General features: G+C 39.0%; 1 protein-coding gene across 1 annotated transcript in view; it reads left to right on the top strand.

The window, feature by feature from the left end:
• Positions 1-18,800, top strand: part of MAP2K5 (mitogen-activated protein kinase kinase 5) — a 96,368-nt gene that overhangs the window by 58,706 nt on the left and 18,862 nt on the right. Inside the window, exons 13-17 of the mRNA XM_072402587.1 lie at positions 727-775; positions 2,549-2,622; positions 4,246-4,296; positions 8,031-8,102; positions 17,503-17,532. Of these exons, the coding sequence (XP_072258688.1) occupies positions 727-775; positions 2,549-2,622; positions 4,246-4,296; positions 8,031-8,102; positions 17,503-17,532 (276 nt within the window). The remainder of the gene's footprint in view (positions 1-726; positions 776-2,548; positions 2,623-4,245; positions 4,297-8,030; positions 8,103-17,502; positions 17,533-18,800) is intronic.

Below are 18,800 nucleotides of genomic sequence, written 5' to 3'. Positions count from 1 at the left end.
CCCTATTCTAGAAGTTTTTACAGTTAATAATCCCTGTCACTAGTATAAATAAACGTTTGCAAAAGAGAAGTCAAATGGCCCGGTATTATGTTACTGAAATGGTAGAAGATGCCCACACAGGGAGATTACTTATAATCTATGCATATATTTTTTTGTGTTCAGGGAGACTATTTATAATCTAAGCATATATTTTTTGTGAAATAAATCCAGGACTTTAAAGCTACGTACACACTTCCAATTATTATCGTCGGAAAACGAACGACGAACGTTCCTGCACGATATATATGAACGATCGTATAGCACCGATCCTGCACATAGAGGTAACGACACGATCGTTCGTAGATATTGTACACACAATAGATACGATCGTTTAAGCGATAGAGGAACTATCCGCACGACAGGAAAGTGAACGGACGTTCGTTCATCACGCATGCTCAGCCCATGGACGATCAACGAACGACCGTACACACGAACGATGTTCAACGATCGTCGCCCAATCCGATCCGCCGGTCCGGTCGTTCGTTTCCAACAATTTTCCTCGTTCGTCGGCGTCGTTGGTTACTTTTTTACGAACGATTTTTTGCCCAATCGATCGTTCGTCGTTCGATTGGAACGATAAAAATTGGAAGTGTGTACGCACCTTAAGTCTAGGATGCCAACTTGCTAATGAGTCAGCCACTGCACTGCCTAGATAATGTTCATGACTAGTGCTTTCTCTTTTCACAGGTACTAAAAGGGCTAACATACCTCTGGAGTTTAAAGATTTTACATAGAGGTAGGACACTTTCCTGTGTGCATTTTGAAAAGCTGATCTTGTAAACCTCTGACCTAGACTTAGCATAGAGATCAGGAATTCTGATACTCATTTTAAAGCATACTTGTTCTTTGCCATGATTTACACAGCGAGCCAACTAGCATTTCAAAAATATGTCCAGCAACAGCAGTCCCCTTACTTTTCTCATGAAAGAGACACTGTAAACACAACCTCCTCTGTGGAGAGCTGTATAAATATATTAGGAAGAAGGTTAGAAAAAAAGTTTTGGTTACAGAAAAAAAAAGACAGCTCATCCAATTCCAGTCATTCAGGTCTGCATTCAGGGCAGGATGGTTTTTACCTAAACAGTTGTTTTCAGATTTTTTGTAAACCATAATTTAATAAATTACCAGCTGTCTTTTAGAGAAATAATACATATGTGTACCAATCGTGGCCCCTCCACAGCTACCTACTAGTGTAAATCTTGGAATGTTAAGGAGACCTTTCACACCTTTGCGAGAGATACCTGCAATTTTCTTTAAAACACCTAATGCGTTTTTATAACAAGGATCCTAGTTTTATTTTAAAAAGTTAGCTGTATTTGCATTCTACACTTGTATTTATCTGTGGTATGGACAAAGCAATCGTTTCAGTAAAACTTCACCCCTTTTGCATATTGTCAGTTTATTCTTGCATGCAAATGAAGTTAGGTTCAAAACCGGATGTTGTGCTTCTAATGTGATCTATTTGAAACATTTGAAATCATTTGACACCCAGGTTGGTACAATAGTTAGGAACTGAGGAAGAACAAATAATAAACTGAAAGAGGACAGACTCATAGGGTAGTTGCTACTAGAACATATTCTAATGGGCCAAATTTTCCCATGGTTGTTTTAAACCAGTTTTGGGAAAGGTTGTTTTTAATTTCATTGTTCAAGTGGTAGATGGAGTATGGTGTATTGTGGCTTTTTGTGTTGATAACACAACAATATGTTGAGTTATTAAACCTAGCAGGAAGGAAACTAAAACTTTGGCAAAAAATCATATTGGATGGTTAAATGCCAGATAAAAATTAATTGCTTATAAAGTTATTAGATTATTTACCTAAGCTTCTCAAATGGAATCTCCCCCCTTCCCAATAAAATAAATAAGCATTACATGAAATGCATTCGGTAAAGGCATTCTTGGGTAGGAACATGGAAAAAAACTGGCACCACACAATGCTGAGCAAGAGTTAATGAAACAGCGTAATATTTAAGGTGCAGGTTTTAGTGCTGTGACTATCATTCAGACATATTTGTATTTCAGTAGCGATTGCAACTCGTTTGAAAGGCAACAATATCTGACAAAAAAAGCCTGCATTTGACCTGCTTTGTGTAGGTTCAAATGCACCTAAATAGGGTATGTTGCATCTGTAACAGCAGTTCAAACGTAGTCTCTGTTCTGTCATGTGTGTTGCTCATTTAAAGTCAAAGGGATTATGATGACCTACGCTTAAGGTGCAGTCCAAAAACATCAAACCCTGAATAACAATACCTGTGGACACTTATCCTAAGACGGGAAATAGAAATGTACTGGAAGTATAGTATTGTCCCATATCAATCACCTTATCTTGAATATTTTGTATAGAACCACTCAATTAATTGTCAATTAATAGCCTCCCAAAAACCTCTTTTAAAAGTCCTTCAACTAACATTAGGATTGATAAAGGAAACGTTTGGGACACATGTTTTAGAAATATCTTCTGCATATTCTAACTGATCACAACATCTATTCATATATGTTTCGTTGCAGATGTTAAGCCCTCTAATATGCTGGTGAACACCCGTGGACAGGTGAAGCTGTGTGATTTTGGTGTTAGCATACAAGTAAGTATGCCTGGTCATTAACGAGATGGGTAACATCCAAACCTTCATGTCACCCCGATCAACTACAGCTTGATGATAGGACACTGTCACCAAAACTAGAAATGACTGGGCTGTCACTTATCACTTCAAAAGCATTTGTGTGAATTGCTGGACATCACTGGTCTCTCCAGCAACCAAGAGGTTAAATTGAGTAACAGATGATGCAGTAATTGCTAATGGGATTGTGGCCTCATTAATATGCCTTCTGGGGAGTTAGGGGAAGATCGGTTCTGTCCACACAAAAGAATGAGGTGGGGGGGGAGGCTTCCAGGGGAGACTGTTATCAAAAATAATAATAATTAATAAAAATGAATGTTGAGCAAAACAAAGACCGCAAAGTCTGGGCAAGACCCTCCCCCCAAATTGTAATTAATTTCCATCTCTATGCTTCCCTAGAGATCACCCATCAGGCTGACCCCTGACCTTCCTGTCATGTCACTTTGAATGGGCTTCTTCTCTAGATAGAGGCCGCAAGGCTCAGGGGGCCACTAGCTATTCTATTTGGCCCCACCTGCTGCACTGCCAGACTCACTCATACAGGCTGTCGTATTGTGTCTTTAGCTGTGTCTGTCTTCTCTTGCGAGCAGTGTATGTCAGTCAGGGTCTTTACAATATTGTGACACTTTTACCAACACCATAAATGTCTGCAATGGGTTTGATTATTAGTTGAATCTCAAATCTTTCTTTGTTACAGATTACCCCCAAAATTTACACATGTGTAAAGCCTGGTCCAGGCAAGCCTAGAAATTACCCCATGGCACCTTGACATTGTCATCGCTGCATGCTCAATTTTGCATGAACTTTTTAATTATTTTGTACCTACAGCACAAATGGGTAATGAGCAGTAATCACAGAAATGGTGTTCTTCCCTGACCATCACAGACCTCTATTGTGATACCTAGCAGATAAACAATATGCACTGGCCATCTGAGCTTCAGATGCAAAAGAAACGCAAGAAAGGTTAAACGGATGTCATGAATCATATGACTAGGAATCTTTTACCACATATTATAATTATTACTGGGGAAAAAAATGGGGCCTGTGCTCTGATAACCATGTTTTAACTTCCACCCTATTATTATTCAAATAAAATGTGACTGAAGGCAGTGACAGTTCTTATCTCTTTTCATCGCCTTCTTTACTCAAGTGTTTCTTAAATATTGTAACTTTTCAAGTACATCTTTAACATGAACTATACATTTGGAAACCTTATGATGTTATCCAATGGCATCATCTTTGTTTTAAGTGCTCGCTAAATCACTATAGCTTACTGTAACTTATTTATTGCAGAATATTTGCTACAATCTTGATAACATACAAATGCCAGGTTGCTGGATAGCTTGAATAGCAACTGAATAAGGCTTTGTCATGGTTAACACATGCGTTGTGTATAAAGGAAAGCGAGAAGTGTAATCATCCTCTGTTTAATGCCTGTAGATAAAAGCACTCTATATATTTTTTATTCTGTCTTTTATATCATCACTCTATTCTATTTCGCTTTTGCTTGATGGGTGGATTAAATGAGAAATAATTGCCCGTTTTATGCTGTTGTCAGTTTAACACCCTCATTTCCTTTTTTCCCAGCTAGTGAATTCAATTGCCAAGACCTATGTGGGTACAAATGCTTATATGGCGGTAAGTTAAAAGTTGCTGTGTCTTCTGTGTACTGTGCTTGTATTGCATGATAGATTTTATAACTGCATACATTTCTTTTTATATAAACTTGTTAGTTTTGAAACTAGGTTACCTGAACTCAGGTTACCTTCAGTGGAAACAAGTACAATAGGCTGCAAAATTATGCTTTTCTTGGTAAAGATGTGTTTTAGATTTTCATCGTATAAGCCCCTCTGCTCTGTGTGGTGATTATCCTTGCTAACCAAAAAAGGATCTGTGGGCTGCATCATTGACCAATATGGAGATTTAAGTGGATGAGGTCACGCTCATCCTTCACAAAGTATTTTTTTTTCAAAGTGATATTTGGATATTGTTATTGAAAAAAAATTCCATGCCCAATATTTATTAATTTATCGCAGTTGTCTTCAACATCTCTTGAACTCTGTACCAATAACTGAAAGGTAAAGAATGCAAATTTGCTTGGTTTCTATAACCATAATCTTAGTATAGACTTAATAAATATGACCAGGACTATCTGAGATCTTTTTATGCCCTCAGTTGAACGTTTGCAGCACATAGAAACTTTGTTCCTGGTGATAAATGCAAGTGTTTATACCTCAATATTATTTAGTGCCAAATACATTCATGAAAGCACACTACATGGTTTGGTTTCAATAGTTTTTTATTTATGGTACAATAATTTCCCTTACAAAAACAATATGCATACAAGATTTAGGGCAGGATAGAGTACATTGAGTAAGTCAAAATCCGGGGGTTGACATCCATATCAAAGATTAGGTCTGTTAAACCATCTATAGACTGAAACCTATGTTTACTACAGTTGTAGTATTGGGGCTGGGGTCACATTAGATAGTGAATACTGCCAACTGGGTTCCTAAATGTTTGCAAATTTTTCATAGGTATCAGTTAAAGTGCTAGACAACACACTACTTGAAGTTTGTGTATTATACCCATAAAAAAAATTTATTGTAATACCTTGATTCGCTATGGACAACAAGCGTCACTCTGCTGGGTATTGACAAAATCCTTGAGTGCGTTGTCAGTCTTGGAGAATAGATATTTTGGAATATACATACATTTAGTTGATCACTATAGACAGCACAGTTATTCTTATACATTTTTCATACTTTTTTTTATAGGCTTCTATATACTTATGCCATACCGTTCATTTCACTAGGAATTCCCAGACAGCCACTTGTAACAAATACCTGTAGCCTTTGATGGGTTAAATGGAACTCATCTCACACGAATATTTAGTTGGACAGTAATTAAATTGAGGGTCCTTTTGATGGCATGAAGGCAGATCCCAGGTGTGCATTAAACGGATTGGCACTTGAAAGATGAATCCATCTGCTAATTGGAATGCGGGATTAAATCCAGGAAAGAAGACATCTCTATCCCTTATTTATCAATCTGCTTTTGTGGAAAACATATCCCATTTTAACCCTGTCATCAGCATCAACTCATCACTGAATAATGTGTAGCTGTAGCTGAGAAGTTCTGTGTTTTTGGTCCATAGTAGGCAAGAGGGAGCAACACATTAGAGTCCCAAGTTGTGACTCTTATTTACTGTTCTTCCTTCTCACACGCACTGACCTGGATATGCACACAAAACACACTCAGCTGGCACTAATTTCTGACTTTGTTTTCTTGTTGAGAGGCCCCAGGGTTATGTGGCTGTGAGAGGAAGTGTGAAGCAGTTAGGTGCATTAAGAGCACAGCGAGAAGATATGTCAGGGGAGCTCTCTTACCTTTCCCTTACATGCTCCTGACCTTGGCACAAAAAGAAGAATTCATATCATAAATGTAGCGCTCCGAAGCATGGAGTAACCGTAAGCCTGCACCTTATAGTATCCTTGGTTTACCATAGATATATCTATATAACCTTGTTAAGGTGAAGTGGAGGGAGGTACAAATGAGTGCCTTGTGAATGTCATAGTAAAATTTATAAAGCTGCAACTACTGGTGGTGCGTGATGCTGCAGTGCAGTCCACTTGAATTATACCTAATAGCACATTGATTCTAATAATGTAGCATGGGTGATAGGTACATGTTGACTTCTGGAGGCTATATGCCCAACCTTTATATTATATAGGGGAATTTCCCTTGACCTCCTTGTCTCAAAGGCTATATACACATGTCAGATAATTCTTGTCCGATAATTGCCTCAGATTCCATCATGTGTACAGCGCTCGTTGTAGCAACGGCCGTCCTGGCAGATCCACAGACGACGAACGATCGTAATGAGAGGGAGCAGTGGGGTGCCATTCCGTTGTTCTCCCCCCTCCCCTCTCCTTAGAGCAGAACCGTGATGTATGTACAGCACTCGTTCATGCATTCATGCATCGTTCAGTCTTTTGTCATTTAAAAGGATCATAAACAATCCTTTCCAACGACAATTATTGCACATGTGTACTCAGCCTAAGAGTCCCAGCAAGGGAAGATAAAGTTTTTCTTTGTGATAAAAATGTATGATCACGTTTACTACCTTTGGCACAAGTACAGCATCGTACCGGCTTACCCTACAGTGGCAATTTGCAAATTTGGAAAACAGGAAGGTGTGTGTCTTTTTTAATTTTTATTGCAGAAGAAAATAATGTGTCTCTTTTGCAAAAAAAAATGATGCTTACCTGCCTGTTAGCAAACTTTTACACTGTACTGTAAGCACACACAAGAGTTATAACATCAGGACTTGCCAAATCAGAATGACTGAAGATCCCTAACCCAGAAGAAACTGGCAAGTAGATGTCACCACTATCTAGGGCAGGGGTCAGCAACCTTTACTATCAAAAGAGCCATTTTGCCTCCTCTTCCACTAAAGAAAAATAGTCTGGAGCCGCAAAACATAACACAGTTTATAAACTTTTAAAAGTTTTAATATTTTTTTAATTTTACCTGTTACAACAAGTGTGCATGTGTAGGCCTACTTTGAAATAAATTAAACACTGAACTATGCCCCTAGAAGCCTCCAGCTTCTAACGTATCATCCTGTTACATTAGAAGCTGGAGGCTTCTAACGTAACAGGGTAGATTTTTTTGATGGGCAGAGTTCTTCATGTTCTGACGATGCCTTAGCGATGAAATTTTAAGGGGTGTTAGCCACAGGTGTCCCTCATTTGCAGCTTTAATTTTGTTCACCTGTACCCCCTTCCTGTTCTAGAGAAATTGGGGTTCAGGTGCCTCCAGCAATGTGTAACGGTAGATTTTTTTGATGGGCAGAGTTCTTTATGTTCTGATGATAGCCTAACAATAAAATTTTAGGGGGTGTTAGTCACAGGTGTCCCCCACTTGCACCTACATTTTTGGTTTTGTACATCCCCCCATTCCAGAGGAATTGGGGTTCAAAGGAGGGGGATGTCATTGTACACACCCATTTGTACACGCCCCGTGGTAGATTTATTTCACTGGTAGATTTTTTTCATTAGAACACTGGATAGGGAATCCCCCTCCTCCGCAGTGTCTTGGGAGGAAGGGGATCCCCCATCAGAGATCTCCCCGCAGCAGCCGAAGGGAGCCACAACAAGGAGGCTGAAGAGCACTGAAGTGTTGAGTATAGCTCCACTTAAAAAATGAACTATATTGGTATTTGGTCAATTTTTTTTTAATTTTTTTTAATAATAAGCCTAATATCAGAAGAGTGAATGTGAATGAAAGGTCTTATTAATATTAACTTAATTAACTTTTCAGCCGGATGTATCGATATAATTCTAACTGATCCTTTGTTTTCTTTTCAGCCTGAACGAATTGCAGGAGAGCAGTATGGAATTCATTCCGATGTTTGGAGTTTGGGAATCTCATTTATGGAGGTGAGAATATATGAAAACATGATCCACACACTTCTTTCTCTTGTAATATATTTCTGCTTTTTGTACATGGCAGTGAATGTTTCTGCACATGCTCATAGAGTAAGAATGAAAGGCTTTCTCATCATAATCCTACACAGTAACTCAGTTCCAAGTGCTTATAAATGGAACATATATCCTCCCCAGAAAATAGACAGAGCTGCAGTATAATGTAGAATAGTCATTTCATATACGAAGGGGTCCAATCCCTAGAGCTCAGTGACAGTGATGGTAATCATAATAACTCTATTTATATACAGCTCTCTTCCCAGGAGTCAAGTGCTTCATTATCACAATATAAAGGTAACATTTTAAATAAGCAGAAGCCAAGCACAGGAATAAAATACAGTTTAAAAGGAACGATGTGTGGTTATAGAATGTGAATCTAAACCCTTTTCCCAGCTTTCATTTACCAAAGCTATTCCTGCATACTTAGCACTTCTGAGTAAAGAGTATTGCAGGCTGTGGATAGATGGATCTCAGTATATGTGGGGGTTCTCAGTATGACATTTGGTCCCCAGTATGTACAGTAAGTAGGGCTTATATATGGACAGATACAAAGTGTAACAAGTTACAAAAACACTCTCTGAAGCCATAGATGGATCTCTCTATATTTTTCATTAGGTTTGGGGTGAAGAAGGATTAGTGCCTAAATGTAAAAGATTTTTTGAAAGCATTTGTGATCACCACACCCAATATTTAGTGTGGAATGAAACGGTAAACACATTTTTAGGTGACAGTCATTTGCAGAAGCCTAAACATTTTGGGAAAAGGGGTACTGGAATGGAGAAACTAACTTTGGAGTATGCACCCAAAAGCTGGGGGACACCAGAAAGCTGTATTATCAGTTGTGTGTGACAGTGCCCAGCGGTACTTCAAAAAATGACCAAGACTCGAAGGGTAGAGTTTTAAAATTACTATCATATAGCTATATTTAGCATTTGTAGGATCTGCACTCCATACTACTGATGTCCCCAATTTTTACATAGACAACCCTAAAAGACTTTAAATATGTGGATTATATGATCTGTCAATAAGAGGCAGAATCCACAGGTTATGAGGCATGCTGGGTGCTTTTGCGTGTTATTGATAGGCGGGAGTATGATAGGTTACTGCTACAGTTTTTTCTACATATGTTTCTATCAAGCGTGAGCATGAGAATATTCCTCCTGTGCACTGCAGACTCACTGCTCAGTGATCCAGCACTGGTCCTCTTCTAGGCTGTAGGAATGGTTTAAACTTCATAATTGTGCTCTGCTTATTACAAGTCTTAAAATGTTACTGCCCAGCTTTTGATAGCCATTCCAAACTCATTTAAAAAATGCAGAATACAACAGCCATTGATATAGACACCAGCCCAGCATCTTTTGTTTCAGTGGGTCAAAACGTTTGATCTTTGTAACATGAAATGAAACAGCAGTATTGTCACCCTTGTGGATAGAACATTCATTGATAGACGTTTCGTAAACAATGGAGTTTAAGTAAGCAACAAACACATCCAAGCCTTTTTAACAAACAAAAAGTAGGCACAGAACTGTTTTTAAAAGTTATTAACCATGTCATAAGATGTCAACTATTGTAAGCACCTGTATTAATATTTTAAGGTTTGTCCCAAACCTAGTAACCGTCACAGGAAAGATATAAATAAAATAAAAAGGAACTCCTGTAATAATACTCACTTACTGCTAACCCAATCTTTCTACTAATACCCAATAACTACTTTACCCCACTAAACCTAATACTACTTTAACACCTTTTGCAGTTTGGTTATGTAACCCTGCAGTGGACTGTCGGCATTAAAAATCAATTTATCACTAAAATGCCAATGGGCATAGGGGAATCAGAATCACAACAAACCACTTATGATACCACTGGGATTTAATCAATGTCCCATTTGTTATGCAACATGAACAACATTTACTGTTTAGAACATAGCTACTCTTAAGCACAATTTTTATTGTAAGCAGCATGGTTAAAAAGATTTTCCTGCAAGCATATTTTACCTGCTCAGCCTTCACGCCCCTCTGAACTGCTGTAATCTCGTATACATACCCCTCCTGACCATATACATTGACCTATTAAAGGCTCACAGGTGATGGAAAAAAGAGTTATTTTAGGGACCAAATTTTAATGGCAGCTGGCATCATCTCTAAAATGATAGGTAGTGTGTTCCCAGGATGCAATGGTTAGTACCTGCCAAAAGTGCTCCTAGAAAGCCCAAACAGTAAACCAGGACAGGAGCATAGCCAGTGCTTTGTAATATGCTGGTGCTATATAAATCCTGTTTATTAATATTAATAATAATAGGCACTCAGGGCTTATTAATGTAGGAGGGAAGAGGGCTGGCCTGTTTGGTTTGCTCCCACCAGAAGAGCTACAAGAGAACAGATTGCTAAATAACATATTGATGGCCATTAAGTGTCAGAACACACAATGCATCCTAGCTTGCTGTGTAGGAGGTTGAGTAGCCACAGACCATTAAGAGCACCCATGCTGAACCCTGACCAGAAACAACTACAATGGACAGGTGAGTGCCAGAACTTGACAACAGAGCAGTGGAAGCCGGTGGCCTGGTAGAAGAAATAGTTTCTGGCCCAATGATGTACAGCTGTGAACGTAGAAGGGACTAAAGACGATTAGTGCCTTGGGCAAGAACAGATGTATTGGTTCTTTGCACTCTGTTATAAAACACATATTGGCACTGCTATATAAAAATGACAAAAAGTGCAACTGACCATATTAATCAGATAGAATTTACAAAAGTTGTTAAAAAGTTATAAAAACCTTGCTACCATTTGACCACCTCGGTCTTTACTTCAGTTCACAACCATGTTATACCTGAAAATACTACTAGCATATGTATTTCATAGTGAGCTGTGAGTCTACAGATTATATATGTTTTAAATATTGAAAATTCTGAGCAGTTAAGTGCTTGCCCTTTTTTTTGTATCCTATTGTGTTTTGTTAGTGTTTTTGCACATTTTCTATTCAAAGACTAGTTAATTAATCACCAGTACACACAACCTATCATGTGTTTAATCAGTCAAGATCTTGGATCACTAATTTTTGAAGTTGACCACTTAATTACACTGACAAAAAAGAACACTTTATTACACCACAACATCCCCATGATGCACTAAGCAAAGTGCAGTCAGCCACTTAGGGGCCAGGGGACTGGGTGACACTTGCTGACCTGCCTAGGTGTTGATTTTTGGTGCAATTTAGTTGCACAATTAGCTAGAAGCACCTCTGGCTGTGAATTAATAGTTGCTTGCAGGATATCCCCCTCCTCTTCTCGTCACCAGTGCTGAGAGCGCGGTAGCTGCCTTGAGGAGGGCTATCCATCACTCACTGACCAGAACTTCCATAATTAGTGTATGTTATGGCCCTGTGCTCCAGCGATTCAGAGGCTGCGGTTCGAGCCACAGCCAAACTTTGCTGGAGTAAAACTCAGAGATGATTTATCCAGCAGCTGCAAAGGGACGTGGTGCGGGGGGGCTGCAGGACGTCTGAAGTGTAAGCGAAGGTTCACTCAGGCCCGACTGGGACCTTCATGCATCAAACTCAGGCAGCCAATGCACACACAGCTTGTGTAAGAGCCACATGATAAATAAGGCAATTACAGCCAAAGCGTTCGGTTACGGAGAGAGAGGGAGAAAGGCTTGGTCCAGCAGAACAGAGAGAGGGGAGAAAGGATTTTAAATAAAGAACTGTGCAGTTTGGATGCACATTGCATGGTTTACTTAAATACCTAATATTCGCTATATTGTTCTTTTAACAACTACACTATTGGTACGCAATTGCATCAGAATAATGTCCTAAAGCTTCCACCTGTGTCTGCATTTCAAGACAAGTTGTAAGTCTGTTTGTCAGACTTTACAGGTACCTAATACTATACAAGATATGATATGACCATATGGAAAGTCATAAAATACTTAGACCAGTCCTTAATAAATCCCTTTATCTCTTATAACAATTTTTTCACCTTATAAAAGGCTTCATGTTGTAAAGGATCGATACACCTGTCCCTGCCAAATACTTCCAACAAGTTGAGCAGTTACATAGGTTGAAAAGGACACATGTCCAAAAGACACAAGTACAATATTAAAACAAAACCCTAAACCTACAGTTAATTCTGATAATGGCAGAAATTGTTTTGGAAAAATAAAATTCCCAAGCAGCATGTTGTACAATTTAAAAGTTTCACAGCTTAATAGAAACAGAGCAGGCATTCTATGATTAAGCTTTTAACAGGGGGGCAAATTTGTCAGGAGACCTGTATTGCAGATTGGCACTGTCCACTTATAATAAAAGAGGTTGCAAATTTTCTGCATTCTATGGGTATGGGTACAGCTTAAAACATTTATTTAACCATGTGGCTTGAGGGATTGACGGGACTTGAAACTGGTCTGCAACTGTTTGCTGAGAACCACCACGCTACAAAACATGATGACGAATCTGCTTTAAATGTGTTTGTTCACAGGTCCCCTCAATGTACTCTAACAGAGACTTAAGGTTCAATTTATAAAACAGGGAATCAAACATTCCCTTGTGGGAATATTTCAGGTGTTTCAGTGGTAGTAATTGATTCCCACCAGGGAACATTTGAGGCAACATCAGGTATCCTGTTTAATAAATAGAGCCCTAAATAACTCCTGATCTTATAGGCCATTCTGACATTTTCAGTTTAAACAATATACAGTGTTATTACTTGTAAATATTAGTAGCTAGTTAGCCAGTATATTTTGAAAAACACCCAGAACTAGCTCATTTTGCAGTCTTTTCCAAATTTTCTCAACTCTTAATGTAAAGAAACTTTTCCATATGCAATGGTCAAATGTCTTCTTTCCAGGTTCAAAGAGTGTCTGCTTATCATACAAAATATACGGTGAACAGCTTTCTGGCTTCAAATTCCATGAATGCCTTTATATTGGCAGGGTCACTGAAGCCACACATGTAATTACCATTTAAACTCATGTATTTATATAGTGGACCTAGATTGCCTAATTTGTATCACTTTAGTTAACATTTATACGTCCCTTTTAACTATCATAGGGCATGATCCACCACTGATTCACAGGTGAGGCTATCTTATATGTATATTGATTTTGAAGGTGTTTGAGCTTTTTCCTCAAAGAAAATACAAATCAGATGGCCTCCTGATCCTGACTTGTTCCTGAGCTACACAAATCTTGTCTAAAGGTAAAAAAAGTGGTATTATAATTTACATTTTCTGGCCACTTTATTAGGTACACATGTTGAAGTGCTTCTTAATGCAAATATCTAATCAGTCAATACCATGGCAGCAACCCGATGCATTTAGACAAGTAGTTATTGTCAAATGAGCTGCCATAGTTCAAATGGAGATCAGAATGGGGAAAGATGATTTAAGCAACCTAAAACATGGCATGGTTGTTGATGCAAATTGGGCTGGTGTGGCTATTTCAAAAACTGCTGATCTGCTGACATTTTTACTCACAACTGTCTCAATTTACACAGAATAGCCCAAAAGAAAAAATGCAGTAAGTGTGAAAGAGTGAAAATGCCTTGTTGATGCCAGAGGTCTGCGAAAAACAGCCAGACTGGCTTAAACTGATAGAAATACAAAAGTAACTAAAAAAAAAAAACATTCAATACAACCAAGGTATAAAGAAGAGTATCTCTGAAGCAGAATACTATGAACCTTGAAGCTACAGAAGCAAGAGACATCAGTCACTATTCCTATTCAGAACAGGAATCTGAGGCTATGATTTGCACACTCAGCAAAATTGGTTAAGAGAAGACTGGGAAAATGTCTGGTCTGAGGAGTCACAAATTCTGCTGCAACATTCATATGGTCAGGTCAGACTACAGCGTCAACAAAATAAAAGCATGGATCCATCCTGAGTTGCATCAATGGCTCAGGCTGTTGGTGGGTGTTGTAATGCAGTAAGGAATAGTCTTTTTGCACACTTTAAGCCCCTTTGCACCCATGAGCATCATTTAAATGCCACAGCCTACTTTAGTATTGTTGCTGACCATATAGTCTTATTACAACTGCAGTCTACTCATTTTAAAAGGCTACTGCAGCAGGATAACAGTACATGTCACAAAGCTCAAATCATTGCAAACTGGTTTCCTAAACATAACAATCAGTTCACTGGCCTCCCCAGTCTTCAGATCTTACTCCAATAGAGCACCATTGAGATGTGATAGTATGGTAGATTTGCATTATGGATGTATAGCTGACAAATATGCAGCAATTATGTAAAACTGTCATGTCAATATGGACCAGAATTCCTGAGACATGTTTCCAGCACCTTGTTACATTAATGACAGGAAGAATTACAGCAGTTCTGAAAGTGAAAGGGGGTCCATATTGGGACTAGCAAGGTGTACCTAATAAAGTGACTGGATAGTGTGATTGTATTTATATATATATATATATATATATAGAGAGAGAGAGAGAGAGAGAGATCCATTTGTAATAATAATATTATTATAATGCTGACAGCACAGCAAACCTGATCTTGTAAGTGTTATACTCGTAGAAGCTGGTCATTATGCTGAAATTGTTGTTGCCTGGTGGTTATTGCAATCAACAAAGTTTCCGTGAAGTCAGAAGTCTTTACCTTACTTCCCTTGGGACACTGATTGATATTTTTGAAATGGCCATTATGACAGCATCTCATGACATCTGACCTTTAACTGTTAGGGGCTTAATAAGTGATCGCAAAAAAAATCATTCAAAATATCTACTCGTACCTGTCACTTAGATGCATTGCTACAATATAAAATAGTTTTTTTTCCCCTGTATACAGGGTTCTAGGCTTTCTAAAATTCTTGAAAAACTGGTACCAGGGCTTGGTAGATTTCTTAAAGATTTTTAATATGAAAATTGTTTCTGTACTAACCAGGAATCTTTACATCTATATATTACAGCTCTTTATTGTTTGTCTTTGTCACCAAATCCCTCCACAGTCCCACTTACCCTTCTGACCGGATAGAAAAATACACCCCTAGCCACTCTCTTTGCTCCTCCTACTAATGACAAAGACTTTTCCAGAGCTGCCTGACTTTCTGGAATGGTCTTATCTAATTTGGCTTGCTCCTACTTTCTGCTCATTTATAGAAGCCCTTAAACCCATCTTTTCAAACTTGCCTACTCATCTTCTTCTGCCTCACTAGTTCCCACCATTCCAAAACCCCACTTCCCCCTCCTCTTGGATTGTAAGCTCTTCTGGGCAGGGTCCCCTCCTGTGTCACTGTCTGTCTGTCATTTGCAACCCCTAATTAATGTACAGAGCTGTGCAATATGTTGGTGCTAAATAAATCCTGTTAATTATGAATAGTAATAATAATATTGTTCTTCACCACATCTCATCTTTTACTATTTTAGTGTTCTTCCCTTTTTGTTTTCATTTTTTCAACACATTTGCCTTGTCTATACCTTGTCGTGTAATGTAACAAGCTTATGATTTTGATTCAGTTTTCACCTGCACTGAACATCCTGTCCTGACCTGCACTGATTCTGTGTTCTGTCACTTTTCCAAGGTGGTGTCCTGCTACAGGTCAGGGCAGTGTTTCCTTCATCAGTCTGGTTCTGGTGGCCCTCCACAGGGGTGATAGCCTCTGCTTGCTGCCAGCTAATAGTGTTATACATTAAACATAGGGCTTCCAAGCCCCCTCTCTGTTCATGCTTTGTTCTAAACCCCCAGACGCTCTCTGCGGTTGCAGCTTGTACACATCAGATTACATTCATTTGTAATTCCTTCACTTGGTCTCTCGCCCTCATTCAGTTACTGTACTTCTGCCCCCTGCAATCGCTCACCCAGTGAACTGTTTCAGCTTCATGAGAATGGCCCACTTGAGTTACCTGCCCTGCATGTGTCGTGATTAACCCCTAGCTTCCCAAGGGTTTAGCTTTTTTTTTTAAGAACACAATGTTCATTTGTATTATACACAAAGCAAGGTTCCCTGACATAACATCAGCCTTCGTAGAAGCATACCCGCTAACACAGCTATTTTATATGGCTTTGTTTTGTCTTCAGTGTGAACTGCTAACCTATTGAGAACTTCCCATCCACTATCCAGGTCTGTGACTGTTCAGCTTCAAGCATTCAAACCAGTAGAGTTAATTAAGAAAATTCAGCGCAGTTCATAAGCAAATTACTTTTCTCCCTCCTCTTGTTTTGCCCAGTTATAAACCACCCCTCCTGGCTGATTGCCGGATGACCCTCGGTTACACACAGGCAGTGTTATAAAAGACCATAAAGGCTTCATTAAATCTGAAGCACATTTCATACTCTGTGATGTCTGTAGGCTGTGTCTAGAGAATGGTATACTACATTTTCTGCATAGTCTAATTTCTGATACCTCAATACTTACAGCTCCAGAAATTGGTAATTAAGAAGAATCTACACTGGCAGAAAAGGGAAGGGTCTAAATTATTATAGATCTGTCACTTATATATGTGTGTTTATATATAGGTTGTTTTTGTTGCCTTGATCCTGGAAGAGCAGTATGCACTAGAGACATACAAGCTGGTGCAATTTGCTAAAGGTTAGGATAAATGATTTGAAAGAGGGTAGGTAGGGGGTTCAGTGTTTGAATGTTGAAACTGATTATGGTGTTTTTTTACTTTAAATACATCTTCGTAAATAATTAAAATGTGACAAAGGAATACCCAAAGCAATATGAGTTAGCACAAGAAACATCCATTTTTGTCTGATTTGAGATATCAGACTAGACATACTAACATGGTATATAGTTCTGCTCCTAATAATCTTTGTAGTTCTGAATACAATGGGCTTTTTTAGCAATTTAAATGGATGCAATATTAACTTTTGCTTAAATGTAAACTCAAAAAACACTGTTGTCTGGTTAGCACACCTGACTACGCACTTTCACTTGGGTTACTCATTCCTGTCTCTCCGAACCACACCTGGCCTCAGGCTCTAAGGCCATCCCCGACTCAGAAACACACTCCTTTTAATTATAACTAGACTGGTGCTTCAGAGCCATCTCCAAATCCTGACACATGGAGTGTTCTGCTCACCTGTTCTATCCAATACACTCTAGACCTGGATCCCAAATACAGAATTGTAAATCTGTAGTTTTATCATAAACCACAGCCAAATTCAAGTCCTTTAACCCCCCCCCCCCAGCTAAAGTAGAGGAGGTTGCTGCCAAATCCCACTGCACTTGGCCTCACAAAACTTAGGATGCTACAGCTTCTATACCATACAGGTTTGTATACTGTGAACTGTATTTTTTTATATAAAGTATATATCCTTTGACATTATCTTGATTATTTAATTAGCATATAACTTTTTTTGGTCCCAATTTCCTGTATTAATACATGTTTCTTCTCTTTTATCTCTAGTTAGCACTTGGAAGATTCCCATACCCACAGGTAAGTTGTATTCATATTTTCAAAACCTATTTCAGTTCTAAGACCATGTTCATGATATAACAATATCCTGGGAAGCATGGTGGCTCAGGGGTTAGCACTCTGGCCTTTGCAGTGCTAGGTCCCAGGTTCGAATCTCTGCCAGGACTCTATCTGCATAAAGTTTGCAGGTTCTCCCCGTGTCTGCGTAGGTTGCCTCCGGGTACTCTGGTTTCCTCCCACATTCCAAAAACATGCAATTCAGGGCTAGTATCGGATGAGAATCTGACATGTGTACAGGGGCAGTCCAACGTCGTTCATGGATCCGTACTGGCGGATCCACCAGTGACAAACAACTGCAATGCAAGTCAAGGGGAGAGAGCACAGCCGGGTTCCGCTTGCTCGTTTGCCCCTCTCCATAGAGTAGAATGGTGCTGTATATGCATCTTGCTGTCTTTTGTCGTTGGAAATCATTGTAAAAGATCCTTTGCAGTGACAAAAGTCTTACATGTGTACGTAGCATAGATCTTAAGCTACCAATGAAAATTTACAAGCCCTGGTTTTCTATCTGGCACAGTGATTGGGATACTGATGGGGTTTTCCTGCTGCTCACTATACTTGATTCTTCCTGTCACCATGCTTGCTGCCAGCACAATTGCATTGCTGCATAGCCTGATTGGCTCCTCATGTTAGCACACCCAGACTGAATGCTGTTATATACAGGATTTGAGGCAGCTAATATACAAACACATACATTACATAAGGTAGAATCCATTTTATATTATTTTTAGTGAATACATACCCACAATAATTGGCATTTTATAAATTATATATTATCCTTTTTTATGTCACTTCAGCTTGTAATATAATTTATTGATGTAGCCAATTTGCTTTGTATGCTAATACCAGATTGCTAATACCAGGTTGTTCCCCTATGTGCCTTCATGGCTTCCAGTTATTTATTGTGGCATTGATTCATGAAGGTGCTGGAAACGTTCCTCGGGATTTGGGTCCATATTGACATGATACCATCACGCAGTTGCAGTGGATTTGTTGTCAAATTCTGACCCTACCATCTGAATGTCACAGCAGAAACTCTGCAGATTAGGCGGCGTGTTTCCAATATTTTCTTGTCCAGTTTTTGTTAGCCAGTAGCTGATTTGTCGCCTCAGGTGTCTGTTCTTCGCTGACAGGAGTTTTTACCTGGTGGCGGTCTCCTGCTGCTGTAGCCCAGCTGCTTCAAAGTTTGATCTGTTGTGCAGACCTCAGTTCTGAATTGTGTTGCCTTTCTA

This window comes from Pyxicephalus adspersus, chromosome 2 (assembly GCF_032062135.1).
Source record: "Pyxicephalus adspersus chromosome 2, UCB_Pads_2.0, whole genome shotgun sequence".
Lineage (NCBI taxonomy): Eukaryota > Metazoa > Chordata > Amphibia > Anura > Pyxicephalidae > Pyxicephalus > Pyxicephalus adspersus.
This window is presented reverse-complemented; position numbering and strand designations above follow the sequence as displayed.